This window comes from Ceratotherium simum, chromosome 10, assembly GCF_057802395.1.
Source record: "Ceratotherium simum simum isolate JZ-2026a chromosome 10, ASM5780239v1, whole genome shotgun sequence".
Lineage (NCBI taxonomy): Eukaryota > Metazoa > Chordata > Mammalia > Perissodactyla > Rhinocerotidae > Ceratotherium > Ceratotherium simum.
The window spans coordinates 2,545,408-2,559,034 of record NC_141909.1 but is presented as its reverse complement, the minus strand read 5'-3'; the positions used below and the strand labels follow the sequence as shown (position 1 = coordinate 2,559,034).

At 47.5% G+C, this 13,627-nt stretch overlaps 1 protein-coding gene across 8 annotated transcripts in view; it reads left to right on the top strand.

Moving 5' to 3' along the window:
• The window catches only part of ARHGEF7 (Rho guanine nucleotide exchange factor 7), a 151,054-nt gene extending 140,538 nt beyond the window's left edge, over positions 1-10,516 (top strand). For all 8 annotated transcript variants that reach the window (XM_004423175.3, XM_014781870.2, XM_087435840.1 and 5 more), the window contains 3 exons: positions 3,953-4,052; positions 4,713-4,767; positions 5,659-10,516. In XM_004423175.3, coding sequence (XP_004423232.2) covers positions 3,953-4,052; positions 4,713-4,767; positions 5,659-5,781 — 278 coding nt within the window. In that variant the 3' untranslated portion in view covers positions 5,782-10,516. The remainder of the gene's footprint in view (positions 1-3,952; positions 4,053-4,712; positions 4,768-5,658) is intronic.
• The last annotated feature ends 3,111 nt before the right edge of the window (positions 10,517-13,627 follow it).

The window sequence follows — 13,627 nt, the reverse complement described above, 5'->3', positions numbered from 1 at the left end:
GTGTTGGTGGCTGGATCTCAAGAATCTGCAGACATGTTCTTGGAGTTCTCGTGTTTGAGAAATACTGGATTGGTGCTAAGTGTAAATTATCATTTCATTATATTTGCTCCCATACTGAACAGCAGCAACAGACCAGCCAGCACTTGAGTGTATGTATTTCTAGAGGCAGACAGGATTACAGGCTAGTCTAGTGCTCCTCCAGCTGTTATCCAGAAAACTGCAAAGTGTTAATATTGATGCTGAAAAAACCTTCAGCACTCAGACGAATTTAGGAAATGCAGAAGTCAAATGCGTATTTTGACTGAAAACGCAGTACGCTAACCTGCCCCGTGGAGCTCCAGGTGGCTGTCGCATTGAGCGCTGTACAGGAGTACACGCTGCAGGACCCTGGTGTCTCCCGGCAACACAGAACTCTGTTTTGTAGAGAGTTTGGGAAACACAGATCTTGAGTATGCTGGAACCATCATGAGCCCATTCATCTGTGTCCCAGCCCCTTTCAGAGGGTTCAAATAAAGTGATAGAACAGTTTTTGGTAATTCTGCTGTTAAATTGTTTTTCCAACCAAAATAATTCAGGGAAAATGTGCTGTGATACCTCTAAAAATAGTATGATGATTTTTCAGATAACTTGTTAAATCTGTCTACTTTCTAAAACTTTGTTCTTATAGGAACAGCCAACTTATTTATAAACCTGACTAGAGAATTATAAACCTGACTAGAGAATATTCCTTTATTGTTTCATTGAAAGACTAAACTTTTTTCAGTCATTTTAGAAAAATGTGTTATATTGAAATGAGGCAGATTGTTAGCATCCAATGAATTTCTGTGCAGGCTAATAAATAAGCTTCATTTACAAGCCTCCTGGCTCACCATCGAATCCATGAATGGCCTTTTTTACATTGGCACATTTCAGGAATTGAGCAGTTAGTACATTTTGTTTATAATGTAACATTCTCAAACTTAACATTTTTATAATCTATTGTTAAATTCTTCGTGTGCTTTAAGTGTATTTGCAAAAATAAGAACTGTGTCCTGCATGTGCGATGGTTGTACCAGTTCTCACAGGTTGAGCTCCTCAGATTTAGTTAAGTCACACAATGGAATTTAAGGCTTTTATCTTTATGAGTTCATCTGGTAAAAGATATTTATGAAATTTAATTTTTACGTTAATCCTCAGAACAGCCCTGCAGAGTTGGTTAGTTTTGTTCTCCTGTTTCTCGAGGCATGGGGTTAGGGCTCAGGGGCCCAGTGCTGGGCTGAGCTGATGGAGGAGTCCCGCGGACGGGCTGGGTGGAGTTCAGGTCGTCCCGGCGCCTCTGCGGGACAGCAGGACACCTCCTTACGAGGTAGACATCCCTGTGATTCTTTTTCATATGTTCTTTGAACATTTTAACATTGGAAACACATAATGTAAATAGGTTGCCTGGAAGAGGCAAAAATAATGGAAAAGATGTACATTGACTTAAATCTTCCTGAAGTGCTGTCACATAAAAAAATTCCAACCTGTTATCTCGTTAGCTGATCCATTGGAGGAAATGTGGTACTACAAACTGGATGTGACAGATCCACAACTGATGCCTTCTTGATCTGGCTAAAGCACAGTCAGCAACGGTCTGGCTCCGAGCAGACAGTGGGAAAACACAGGAGCCAGCTGAGTTGTCTGACGCCACCAGTTTGCTTCTCCTCACAGGGAAAAAAAGCCATTGGCTTTCTACACGTGTGGTACACACGTCTGAATCTTGATGAATCCTTTTCTAGTTTTAGAGAAAATGCACATGAATTAACTTTTCCTTATAAGAACGTGGGTAACATTTACATTTGGATCAGAAGCACAGGATTTTCCTTGGCCTTCAGAATTCTTAACCTCACTAATATCCCTGTGCCTTTTTGGGAATTTGTTTCACGTGCACACTTCCTTATTTTCCCATGTGGCCTAGGTGTCCCAGAGGACACCCAATTAACTGAGAAAGGCCTAGAGGAAGACGTGCCCACGGCCCACAGCCGCTCGTGGAGCCCTGGCGCCTGGAGCAGGCCATACTCCCGGGAGGTGGATTATTGTAAGCATAATGATGTTTTAAAAAGGTGTCCCTTTCTGGGACCATGTCTTGAAGGATGTTACCTTCTGTCTGAAAAGCAGTTCCCTGGCTGTGCAGGTCAGTGTGAAAGGGTGGAGTGTGGCCTTAATGAGGGGTATGATGGAAGAAAGTGACAGATCTGCTGGTCCAGGATTGGCAGCACGGTGTGAACATGAAGATACTAACGGAGGGCCGTCTTTGAAATATATTTGACAAATTTATGAACAAATCTATACACCAGCTCATTATGGCTTGTGAGAAAGTGCTGAGTGCTGCTGTGATACTAAAGTTATTCTCAATACACATAAAAGCCCTTGCCTTTACTGGTGTAAAGTGTATGTGTCTCAGTCTTGAAGTTGGGCTGACCCAGAATTGTGCTTGCTCACCCAGAGCTTAATCTTCTTACAGCTGAGAGGACAAAGCACGAGGTCAGCATCTTAGTTTTGTTCAGCTCCTGACGCTACGGTTTCACAGTGTGCTTGTGTTCGATACCCTTCCCAGTCTGTGAGATGGGGACGGAGCGGGTTTGCAGATGTCCACACAGCGGCAGGGAGGGACTTGGCTAAGGCCTTGTGGCCAGTAAACTCCTGGTCCCTTTTCCTGTGGTGTGCTGCCATGGAAATGATAGAGCTACTCCTGGGCCGTTGTGACGTTTTATGAGCCCTCTTGTCATCAAACATCGACAGTAATTGTTAATCTTGTTCCATTCAGAGGAGTATAAGCTCACAATAAAATGCTGGTGAAACTATTCCAAAACATTTGTGTTATACTGCATGTCTCTATGGTACAAAGATGTGCAAGCGCCGTCTTGTAACTTGACAGACTTTTAGGAAGACAAACCAAAGGTAAACCAGGAAAACAGCAGCAAGTCGAACCACCGTCTCTAATTAATCAGCCCATATCAAACACCAAGTGTGTTTTTTAAGTGGAGAAATGTTTAATTTATCACAATACCACTTGCAAGTATTTGTGGTAGATTCTATCCTTCCTCAACTTTGCATCTGACCTAATTTTTCAAAAATATAAATGATATATGTTATAGTGCTATATAACCTTTAAGAAGATGATTTTAAGAAAAGATTTTCTTCCTGCATCCTTAAATAAGATTTGATTCTTTTTCACCTTTTAAAATAAGTATTTGGGTTTCCCGGTTAATTCATGAAATACCTGTTTTGCAGCAAACGTTCATTGAGACACGGTCCTAGGTGATCCTTTGTGCTGGGTAATGGTTAAATGGCACGAACATTCCTCTGACGTGAACAATTCACTTCCTTGCATTTTGAAAAATCTTTATATTCCAGGGAATGTAGAATAAAGTTTTCATAAAAGAGCCAAGTAATGAACTTCACTTTTTCTAAACCTTGTGGCATAACATCTGTAACTGTCACTGTAGAGTTAAATGTTTTAATTGCCAGTTCACTGGATTTATACACAGTGTGTTCGTACTACATAGTCTGGTGCGTTTTTCTAAAATTCCTGGAATATTATGGCTCAAAATTTGGTTGATTTGGATACTTATCCAAAAAACTTTGAAAATCTATTCCAAAATATCCAGGGCACTGTGGTCAGCCTTCAGCTTGCTACCTGTTGAAAATTTCAGGTGTTTAAACGATCCATAAGATTCAGAAACTGAGGCTTAATAAATTGCAAAAAGGCTAGTATTTCCTCTCCTTTATAATGTTTTAGGCATGAAAAGACTGGGTTCAGTAGACATTGGTAGAGAAAACTGGTAAAAGTTGCCCTTCCCTGTTTTATCTAGAAAATATTTTTTAAATGTACAGTCCCTGAACTTAAATATTTAAGTAGTAGTGTATAGTCAAGTTCCTTTGGTTCTGCCTCGTGCTCACCTGTGGGTTTTTGTTTTTTTAATGATGATAGGTTCACGCAAAGAGTCTGCTCCACAAGTTTTGCTTCCAGAAGAAGAGAAGATTATAGTCGAAGAAACTAAAAGTAACGGTCAGACGGTGATAGAAGAAAAGTAAGATATATTCCAGAATTTTAAAGCAGGCATGTCTCTACAGACGGGGAGTGGGGCATGGGGGCTCGTGGAGGAGTGGGGGCATGGGGGTGCATGGAGGGGAGAGGTGGGGGAGAGGGAGGGAGGAGTGGGGGCGCATGGAGGAGTCGGCATGGGGGTGGAGGGGAGGGGTGTGTGTGCGTGGAGGGAAGGGGTGGGGGTGCATGGAGGAGGGGACATGGGTGCACATAGAGGGTCGGGGCATGGGGTGGAGGGGAGGGGTGGGTGTGTGTGGAGGGAAGGGGTGGGGTGCATGGAGGGGAGGGATGGGGAGTGGGAGGGAGGAGTGGGGGTGCATGGAGGGGAGAGAGGGGATGGGAGGGAGAAGTGGGGGCGTGGAGGGGAGGGGTGGGTGGGTGTGTGTGGAGGGAAGCGGTGGGGGAGTATGGCTCCAGAAACTACTACTTTTTTCCTCATGGATTGGCATTAACCTTGACTGGGCTCTAACCTTCCATACACAGAAGCTGGTTGCTCTAAAGTGCATGGATTTAGGTATTTAGTAAGTCGGGCAGAGCGGTACTGTTCACTTCATCTGGCGTTTTCACATCTCCTGGAGATGCTTCTGTGCGTCCTCTTTATTCCTTGTTCTTGTTCTAGTGTTCATTCTCTTTTCTATTTCAGGAGTCTTGTTGATACTGTCTATGCATTAAAGGATGAAGTCCAAGAATTAAGACAGGTGAGTCACAATCAGTTTTTCAATCTTTGTTTTTTTAATGGGGAAAAACACTGTATTAAAAATGAAGCCAGTTGTCCATAAGCAAAATAATATGGAAAGGAGATCCTGTCTTCCAAAATTCCAGCAGATCAAATAGTTAGTGTTCTATGAATACGATAGACCAGGAAATGAATTTTTAAAGTGATTTGTTTAAACTCTTTCTTTTTACTGTATATGTTTGACATCATAAACCATCTCAGATTCGGTTGGAATAATCACTTAAAAATATCTAGAATTCCGTTTACTAAAAAATTTTATTAGTCCTACCGTGACTCTTTTCTGCCACTTTCTCATGTATGCGTGGTCTTTGTTCTTGAGAAGCCAGGTCAACAAGTTAGTTCAACTTGGTTAACTAACCAAATCTATTTTGTGTGTTTGTATATTATTTGTTTGTACAAATGGCCTTGGTCTCCGAGACCGGAGTGGTGAGTCCTGCCCACAAGGTGGGAGGTTGGAGGGGAGGCCGAGGAGAAGCATGAACACAGCATGGTCTGGCTGGTGGTGCCCACCAGGCACCTGGACACGCTCTCAGAGCTGCTTCTCTCTGCCATCTGGCAGTGTTGGTGGCAGCTTCAGGAACTTTACTTCCTCATTTGAGATTCTCTGGTTGGATAGTCAGGAACTAGAGACATTAGGGCTATTTTTCCACCTGCCTCCCAGGACGACTGTGCGGTGAGGAGCCCCGAGCGTCTGTGTAGACATAGGCAGTCCTGTTGACTACACCTGTGACTGCAGTGCAGGGCAGATTACAGCCCAGGGTTTCATCAGCAAGGCCCCCAAGTCTCCTGGGGAAAGGAAAGTCCTCTTCAGTGCCAAGGACAGTGAATGTGCCGTGTTCTGCTTCCTTTACAGGATAACAAAAAGATGAAGAAGTCTCTGGAGGAAGAACAGAGAGCCCGCAAAGACCTGGAGAAGCTGGTTAGGAAAGTCCTCAAGAACATGAATGATCCTGCTTGGGATGAGACCAACCTGTAAGGAAAGTCCTTGGTTCTTTTCCGAAGACCAGTTACAAGACCAAGCCAGGAGCCCCATGACCCCAGCTGGTGTGACACTCAGGACCGCAGGGCAGGGCTGGACGAAAGTCATTTTCTTTCTGTGCATAGAAAAGCTGGAGTTTATCACACAAATACAAATGGCCACACTGTCCTGAAGAATCCAGACATGAGGTGTAGACACTGGGGATTGAACTGCATGAATCTGACTCTGTAACATCACAATTACCTCATTTTGCAATAAGTGTAGTGACTGACTACAAGTCCTGGTCCTTCAGGCTTTATTGAATATATATAAATGTCATACAGACACCTTTCTTGTAAATGCTCCATTTTGAATGCACATCCATGACTGTTGTGTCTGGGCTGACGCCCATGTGAGAATTCCCTTCCCACTAACCCTCCTGGTCCGTGAGCGGGAGCTGTGTCTGTGCACTCGTGGAGCGCCAGGCGTGGAGGGCCTGGGTGCTTCTGGTGGATGCCCGATTTGTTCTCCACAGTACTCTAGAAATACTTCCCAGTTGAAGATGCCTGAATGACTCAACCTTATGTCTGCAAAGACACTTAATACCATTTGCAAGTCATCTGTGAAAGCGGTATTGCAGTCCCCAATGGCGGAGGTTCCTGGTCCCATCCTCCAGCCGGGTGAGGGAGTGTCGGAGCTTCAGCCAGGAATCCGAGAAGTCACACACAGCGCCACCGTGTCCCACTGCAGGGGTACGCTCCATCTGCCTCGTGTGAATCTGCATCATCGGAGTGTATCCACTGCCTCCTGGGAGATCACAGACTTTCCCGTGTTGTAGGCTAGTATAATAACTTGACAAGGTGCACTGTTTTGTCCTCCCCCCAAAAGAGAAAGCTTCACTAGAAACTGTAAATAAAATGTATTATTTATTACATCTCACTGCAGCCGCCGAAGAGAACCGAGCTGCCATGGACGGGGAGGCTTTCTTTGTCAGGCAGATTTAAGCTCAGAGCTCTGTTTCACCATGAAAGTGGCAAACGTTACAGTCATGCGTCGCTTAACGATGGGGCTGTGTTCTGAGGAGTGCGTCATTAGGCAGTTTTGTTGTGTGGACATCGTAGAGTGTACGTACACAGACCTAGAGGGAATAGCCTACTGCACACCTAGGCGGTGTGGTACTAGCCTCAGGGCACCACTGTTGTATGTGCAGTCATTGACGAAACATCACTACACAGCACATGACTGTACTTCAGCGCTCACTGGGAAAAAGACGCGTTCCCCTCTTTCAGTGAGGATAAAGTAACATGCATCATAAATTCCACCTAAGCAATGCAAGTCCCCCCACCCCCACCCCCAGTATCCCAGTGGAGGAGGAGGCCTGCCCTAACTGGCTCCGCTGGGCTCTCTGGCAGGGGTGGGGGGGGTGGCTCTAGAAGCCTCAGCAGCCCTGGGCAAGAAGCCCCGCCGCGGAGCCCAGCTTGCTGCTCTGCTTCAGAGACGGGTTCACGGAGTAGCAGGAACTTGCTCTCCGTTCCCCTCCTCTGAAGAGGCTGGTAACTTGAAAGTGAGATAAACTTTTTTCATGGAACAAGTGTTATGTCTTTAAAAACCTAAATCGCAGCGCTGTGCGTTAGAGACTTCTCAGAACTACCCATTTGGCATCGGATGTGACTTAGTGATTTGTGATCTGTTGGTGAAGTGAGGCTTTAACTGCATCAGAATCTTCTGATGCCTTTGAACTGGGCAACTTGGGAACTGGTTGGTGTTCTGGTGGTCCACAGTTCTTGTTCTGTGCCCCTGCAGCTCAGTCTGCCCGCCCGTCTCCCACTGGAGGGAGCTCAGCATTGACCTGCCCACACTTGACCTTTCAACCTGAGTTGCCAACTTCCTTACTTAGCATTTTGTTCACTTGTGCTAAGACTAGAAAAGATCTTTTTCTGTAAGTCCTGTTTGTACATCTTTTGGCGATGCATAAGACATGGCAGTGGAAAACAGTTAAATTTGAGTGTACTAAAGTTCACTGTCTTGAGCAAATTTTAACTCAGGAACAACATTCATCACATGATCTCTCCACCACTTTGTGACGGGTGATGTCTCCGCCAGCATCCCCAGATGGGTCTTCGACAGAACTGCCTTAACTGTTGACGAAGCATTGAGTGAGGACACTTGAGTGTTTCCTGTCCCTCCTGCGCATGGGGAGACTGTGGGGATGCTTGTGTAACGCATTACCGTTTCTTCCTGTGGATCCAGTGTTTTACTAAGCTTTTTAGGGAGCAGAGAAAATGCATCCAAGAGCAGTTCTTTCTACACACCTGCCGTGTTGTCAATAGACCGCATCCATTTCTCCGTGTGACCTTCTGGGGGGTGGGGAATTGATGGGAACGTTAGAGAGAGGCACTGTTGACCCTAAGGGTCACTTCTCTGCTCTCGCCTTTTGTGGACCAGGAGACAAGCCCTTTCCCATCCTGAGATGTGCAGCACTTGCAGTGCTACGTGGCGTTGAGGTGGCGTCGGAGACTGACCCCTGTGCCTGTGGTGTGCGCTGCCTGCGTGCACCCGGGCATGTGGGGCATTGAGTGCCTCCCCGTTATGTGGGCTGCCTGATGCCCCTTGCTTCTCCATTTCCCTGGGGCACGGAGTCCCCGTGTACAGCCGCGGGACACGTCACGAAAATGCCACAGGCGGTGTCCTGGCGCTGACTGTTCACGCTACATTGTAATTATTAAACCAATTATTTTTCTTATGTTACAAACACGTCACTTTATCTTCCATGATGTGTTTTTGGTGTGCATGTTACTTTTATGCTTCCTTTTGACTTTTTTATATTCTGGTGTGTATTTTTGACACTGGAAAATACCATGTTTGCCTTTAAAATCAAGGGTTTGGGAATATTTGAAGATAAAGGAGATTAAAAAAGAGAAGGGAAGGTTTTAGAGGAGGAAGAGCTGACATTGCTCTGTGCGGCATCCACTTGGCCAACCATCCGTAGAATCGTGGCTCTCACCCTGGAAGACGCTCAGTAGACTGTTGAGGGGTGGAAGAAGTGCAGGCATTTTAAAGATTTCTGTGGGGTCCTTCTAGGAATGTCATATGACAAGAGAGAGGTGCTCTTCTGTCTGAGCCTTGCCCTTTCTGACGCTCCCTCTAGGCAGGGCCTCAGTCCAGTTCAGAGGGCTGGAGATCGTATTCAGGGAACACGTGGAGCCATGAGTTACACTGCCAAGCCGGGAGTGTCTAGAAGTTCCCTCAGCACATCTCCGTCCCTCTCAGAACTTCTACTCTCAAACCTGAGGAGTGGAGCTGGAGCACAGTCATCTCAGCCACTGTGGTTTCCTGTTAGATAACGTGGAAACCACTGCTTTGTCATCTTCCTGTCAGATTTTAGGGAGACAAATGGTGGTACGTATCTTGCAGAAAAACCAGTCTTGCTTGATGCTGGTATAGCTTGCATCCATGTGGGGTCCACGTTTTTCATAGTCCTTGGTAAATTCCCCCTTGGCCCTCCAGAAGGCAAGGCCGCAAGGTAGTGAGGACGGCCAGTGAGGCCCCCGTTCCAGAGACACCATCACCCCACATCCAGTGAGGACACCCAGCCTGCCAGCCGCTGCTCCGTGTGTCCACGCGCCTAGCTCGGCTCACAGCCTCTCCAGGTGGAGGGGTTGCACGGGTGCCGGGCCACCAGGAACCACAATGCAGCTGGCGTCTGAAGTGTGGAGATTTCATTCTTTCAGGCTAAAATGAGTGGGTGTTCAAAAAGTCACTTGTGTTGATTTACGTTGTGAAGAGAATGTGTACTACATTAGATACCTCTAATTCAAATCCTTCATCTTCCAGTGGGCAGTTTAGGCGTTTGTTTTTCTCTCTAGTCTGTAATTATCAAATATCTGCTCACAGGGAAAATACAGACTACACAAGGATCTAAAGTAAAAAGTGCATCCTCCCAGTCCCCCTCCTCCCACAAGGCAGCCAGTGTGATGTGTCCTACGTGTTCTTTTGTTCTGGGCAAATGCAGATATGTGGGGGTGCGCGTGTGTAATTTTGTTCCCCACAAATGAGATCACGTTGAATATATTCTCTAACTTGCCTTTTTTAAAAATCCACGTGGGAAAAATTATAAATCCCTATGCCACATCATAAACAAAAATAATCCCAGGTATATTAAAAACCTATATATGAAAAGATTTGAAAGTTTTAGAGGAAAATACAGAGTTTTTATGACCTCGTGCTAAGGTTCCCTTTGGTTTGACGCAGCTTAGGTGTCTTTCCATACAGGTGTGTCTAGGTTGACCCGTTTGCACAGCTGCACAGCCTTTCCCTTGACTGACTGCACCCCGTTTATTCTGGTCACTGGTGAGAGATGTCTGGGGGGGGCTTCAGGGACGGTTGCGTGTCCCCAGCCGCAGCAGCTACGTCATCAAGTCCTAGGAACGTGTGTGTGTCTTCAGGTTTTTGTAGAATTTCCCAAATCCCTAGAAGGTGTTTTAGAAATGACATCCTTGGCAGTTTTACAGTTCTAGTTTCTCAAAGAAGGAATCGAGGTATAAATGCCGTCTGAAACCTTTTCTTCATTCCTGATACATTCACACTGAAGCCATCGGCTCCATAAAGAGCGTGCCGTTGAGAGAGGAGGTTGGGTAGCACATACCCTTCCGTCTCTGTAATATCTTCTTTTTTGTCCTCGGTCTCTTTCTCAGCAGATTTCTCTTGTATGTTGCCATGATTATAGAGCAATAAAACCAGCCCTCAGTCTACCGCCATGACCTCATCTCTTGCCTTACCCCTCCCCATCAAACCTCCTCTGAAGCAAAGGTTTTCAGCACGTGGTGGGGGGGTGGGCTGCTCGTGGGTGCTAGCGGCTCCCGTGGTGATGGAGCTGGTCCAGGGGCCATGTGGCCGTGTTCCCCTCTGCCCCGGGGTGGGGTCGTGACAAGTGTGCAGCTTGGCGGTGCTTCCTCTGAAGGAGATGCACTGTGTTACTGGGGTGGATCCTCTTACATCACTGTCAGATGGCGCGCTCTCTCATTTCTAGATTGGCAAGTGATGGATATTTTCAGGGTTTTCTAGATGTGGTTGGAATTCCACCAGAGGAAGGGGGAGGGCCCAGGACAGGGTGAGAGACACTGGACGGACACTGAAAACTGCTCTGACAGCGGCATAGAACAAAATGAAGAAAGCGTTGCCCTTTTGAAAAATTACCTTATGTAAAGATTATGTGAGGACGCCTTTTCTGTAACACATTGCTGGATGATGATCATCTGGGCTCTGCCTCGGCTGAAATTGATGCTGTTTTAATTCTTCCTAACTTACATGCAGTATTTAATTAACTTGATTTTATTTGTAAACAAAAGTGGTTGGCATTTAATAACTGGAAGGAGGTATGCAGTGGTAACTCTTCTGCATATGGCAACACTGCAAAATTAAAAGCTGGCTGCTGCGTGGGAGGAGGGACTTCATTATTCAGGCACGTCTCCCTCTGATGGTGGTGCGTGAGGATCTGCCGGTGCATTGGGTGCAAGTGTAACTGCCGTCTTATGCTGTGTGGTTGGCAGCCTCACACGGGGGGAGGGCAGGGAGATCAACCAGCCAGTGGGCACCGGTCTGAGCTACATGGCCCTCGGGGGCCGGGAAGTCACAGAACCTGGTCTGACCCAGGCCCACCTTTAATCCACAACACTTTGGGTTTGTTTTGTCTTCTTTTCTAGTAGCCGTATTAGACAGGTGTTTCTTACGGTTTTGAAGACTTTCTTCTCTGGTTAGTGTCCCAGCATGATGGTTGACATGCATGTGTCAGTTTGCCGTGGCTGCTGTAACGAATACCACAGACTGGGTGGCTGTAACAGCAGATCTTGACTCTTCTCAGTTGTGAGGCCGGGAGTCTGAGATTGAGGCGTCGGCAGGCCCGTGCTCCCTCTGGAAGCCCCAGGGGAGGGTCCCTCCTGCCGCTTCCAGCTCCTGGTGGCGTGGCAGTCCCTGGAGTCCTTGGCTTGTGGCCGCATAGCTCCAGTCTGCCTCCGTTGGCTGGTGGCCGTCTTCCTTCTGTGTCTGTGTGTGTGTGTGTCTTCACAGGGCATTCTCCTCTGTGTCTGTTTTCCCTTCCTAGCAGGACACCAGTCACACTGGATCAGGGCCCACCCCCAGTATGACCTCAACCTGATCACATCTGCAAAGACCCTAATTCCAAATAAGGTCACGTTCACAGGTCCTGGGGGTCAGGACTTCAACATATCATTTTGGGGGGCAGGGGACAGTTCGACTCGTAACAATGGGGAAAGTGGACTGGCATCTCTAGGCATTAGCCTGATCCCCTGCCTTCTGCCTGGGGTGCCTGGCCTTCCAGAAGTCAGGGCTGGGTGTTGCTACAGGTGTTAGCTAGCTCCTCTGTGTGTCAGGCGATGAAGGGTGAGTACTGGGAGGGGCCCTTGGGGGTGGTAGTGGGTCCCAACGGTGCTTCTGCTATTTCAGAAAACCCGTGAGGACAACTGCGTTTTCCCGTGAGAAGACGGACCCATCCACGACAGCAAATGCTCTTAGATAAAATCAATACCTGTAGTCGCTGGTTATCACATGGGAACAGGACTTGGGACTTAAGGGGGAGACTAGCCCAGGCCGTGCTGGTGCTTCGTCCTGTGGCCTGTTAAGCCTCCATCCTTCACAGGCCTGGCCTGACCAGTCAGCGAAGTGGACAGCGGCTTCACAGGGCCTGTGGGGCGGCCCGGCAGTCCGGGCCATCACTCTGACACTCCTCTGAGGGTCTCCCCAAACAGCGGCACCTGGTGGGGTGAAGTGGCATCGCATCATCCTGGGGCCCAAGGTTGATTCTGGTGACGGGGAATCCTGTCTCTTCTTTCGGTCCCACCAACACCACTGTAACCATGTTCTGTCCTCGAGAGGCGGCCTGATCTCCTGTGCCCCAGTGCAGCTGCCCACACTGTCCCCTTAGCCCGTGCTGTCTTCTCTATCTTCACTCGAATAAATCCTTTGAAATCTCAGAGCTTCTTTCGTCTCTTGTGGAAGCCTGTGGGGAGCACCCTTCTGCCCCCCAAGAGTTTTCTCAGCCTCCTGGTGCAAACCCAGCCATCAAATGACCACTTGACCATCTCCACTAATTCCCTGGAAGCTTGTTGAGAAATGAGCCTGAACCAGCTTCTGCCACGGTTTTTGTGGCTGCTGTAGATTAAAATTCCCAGGAGAGAGAACCTGAATGCCTCAGTTTGGGGACACCCATACACTGCTGGTGGGAACACAGAGTGGGGTAGGTGCTGCTAATAGTCTGGCTATTGCTCAGAAAGACCCAACAATTACATTCCTAGGTGTGTACCCAAAAGAAGGGAAAACATGTCCGCACAAAAACTTGTATGTGAATATTCATAGCAGTATTATACGTAATAGCCAAAGGGTGGAAGCCACCCAAATATCCATCAGCAGATAAAGCGATAAACAAAATGTGGTCCATCCATACAATGGAGTGTTATTCAGCTGTGAAAGGAATGACCTTCTGACACATGCTGCCAAGAGGATGAAGCTTGAAAACATGTAAGTGAAAGAAGCCAGACACACAAAAGACCACGTATTGTGATGCCGTCTCCTGGCCCACCTCCCACCTTGGTGCAGTGTGCCTTCTGGAATTCCGTCAGGAGCCTGGTGCTCTGCTGTCTCCTTCAGCCTCTGCTCCACTGCAGCCTGATGCGTGCTGGTGGGCCCTCCCTTCCCCCTGGCCTCCCTGCAGCTCGGGTTTTTGACTTTCCCGGCCTCAGCTGCCTGCTCCTGGGGGTCACACCAAAACAACTCCCGCGACAACTTCCACTCCGAACCTCCCATGCGACCACAGCTTCCCGCCGGCCGGGTGCTCACTCCTCTGACATCG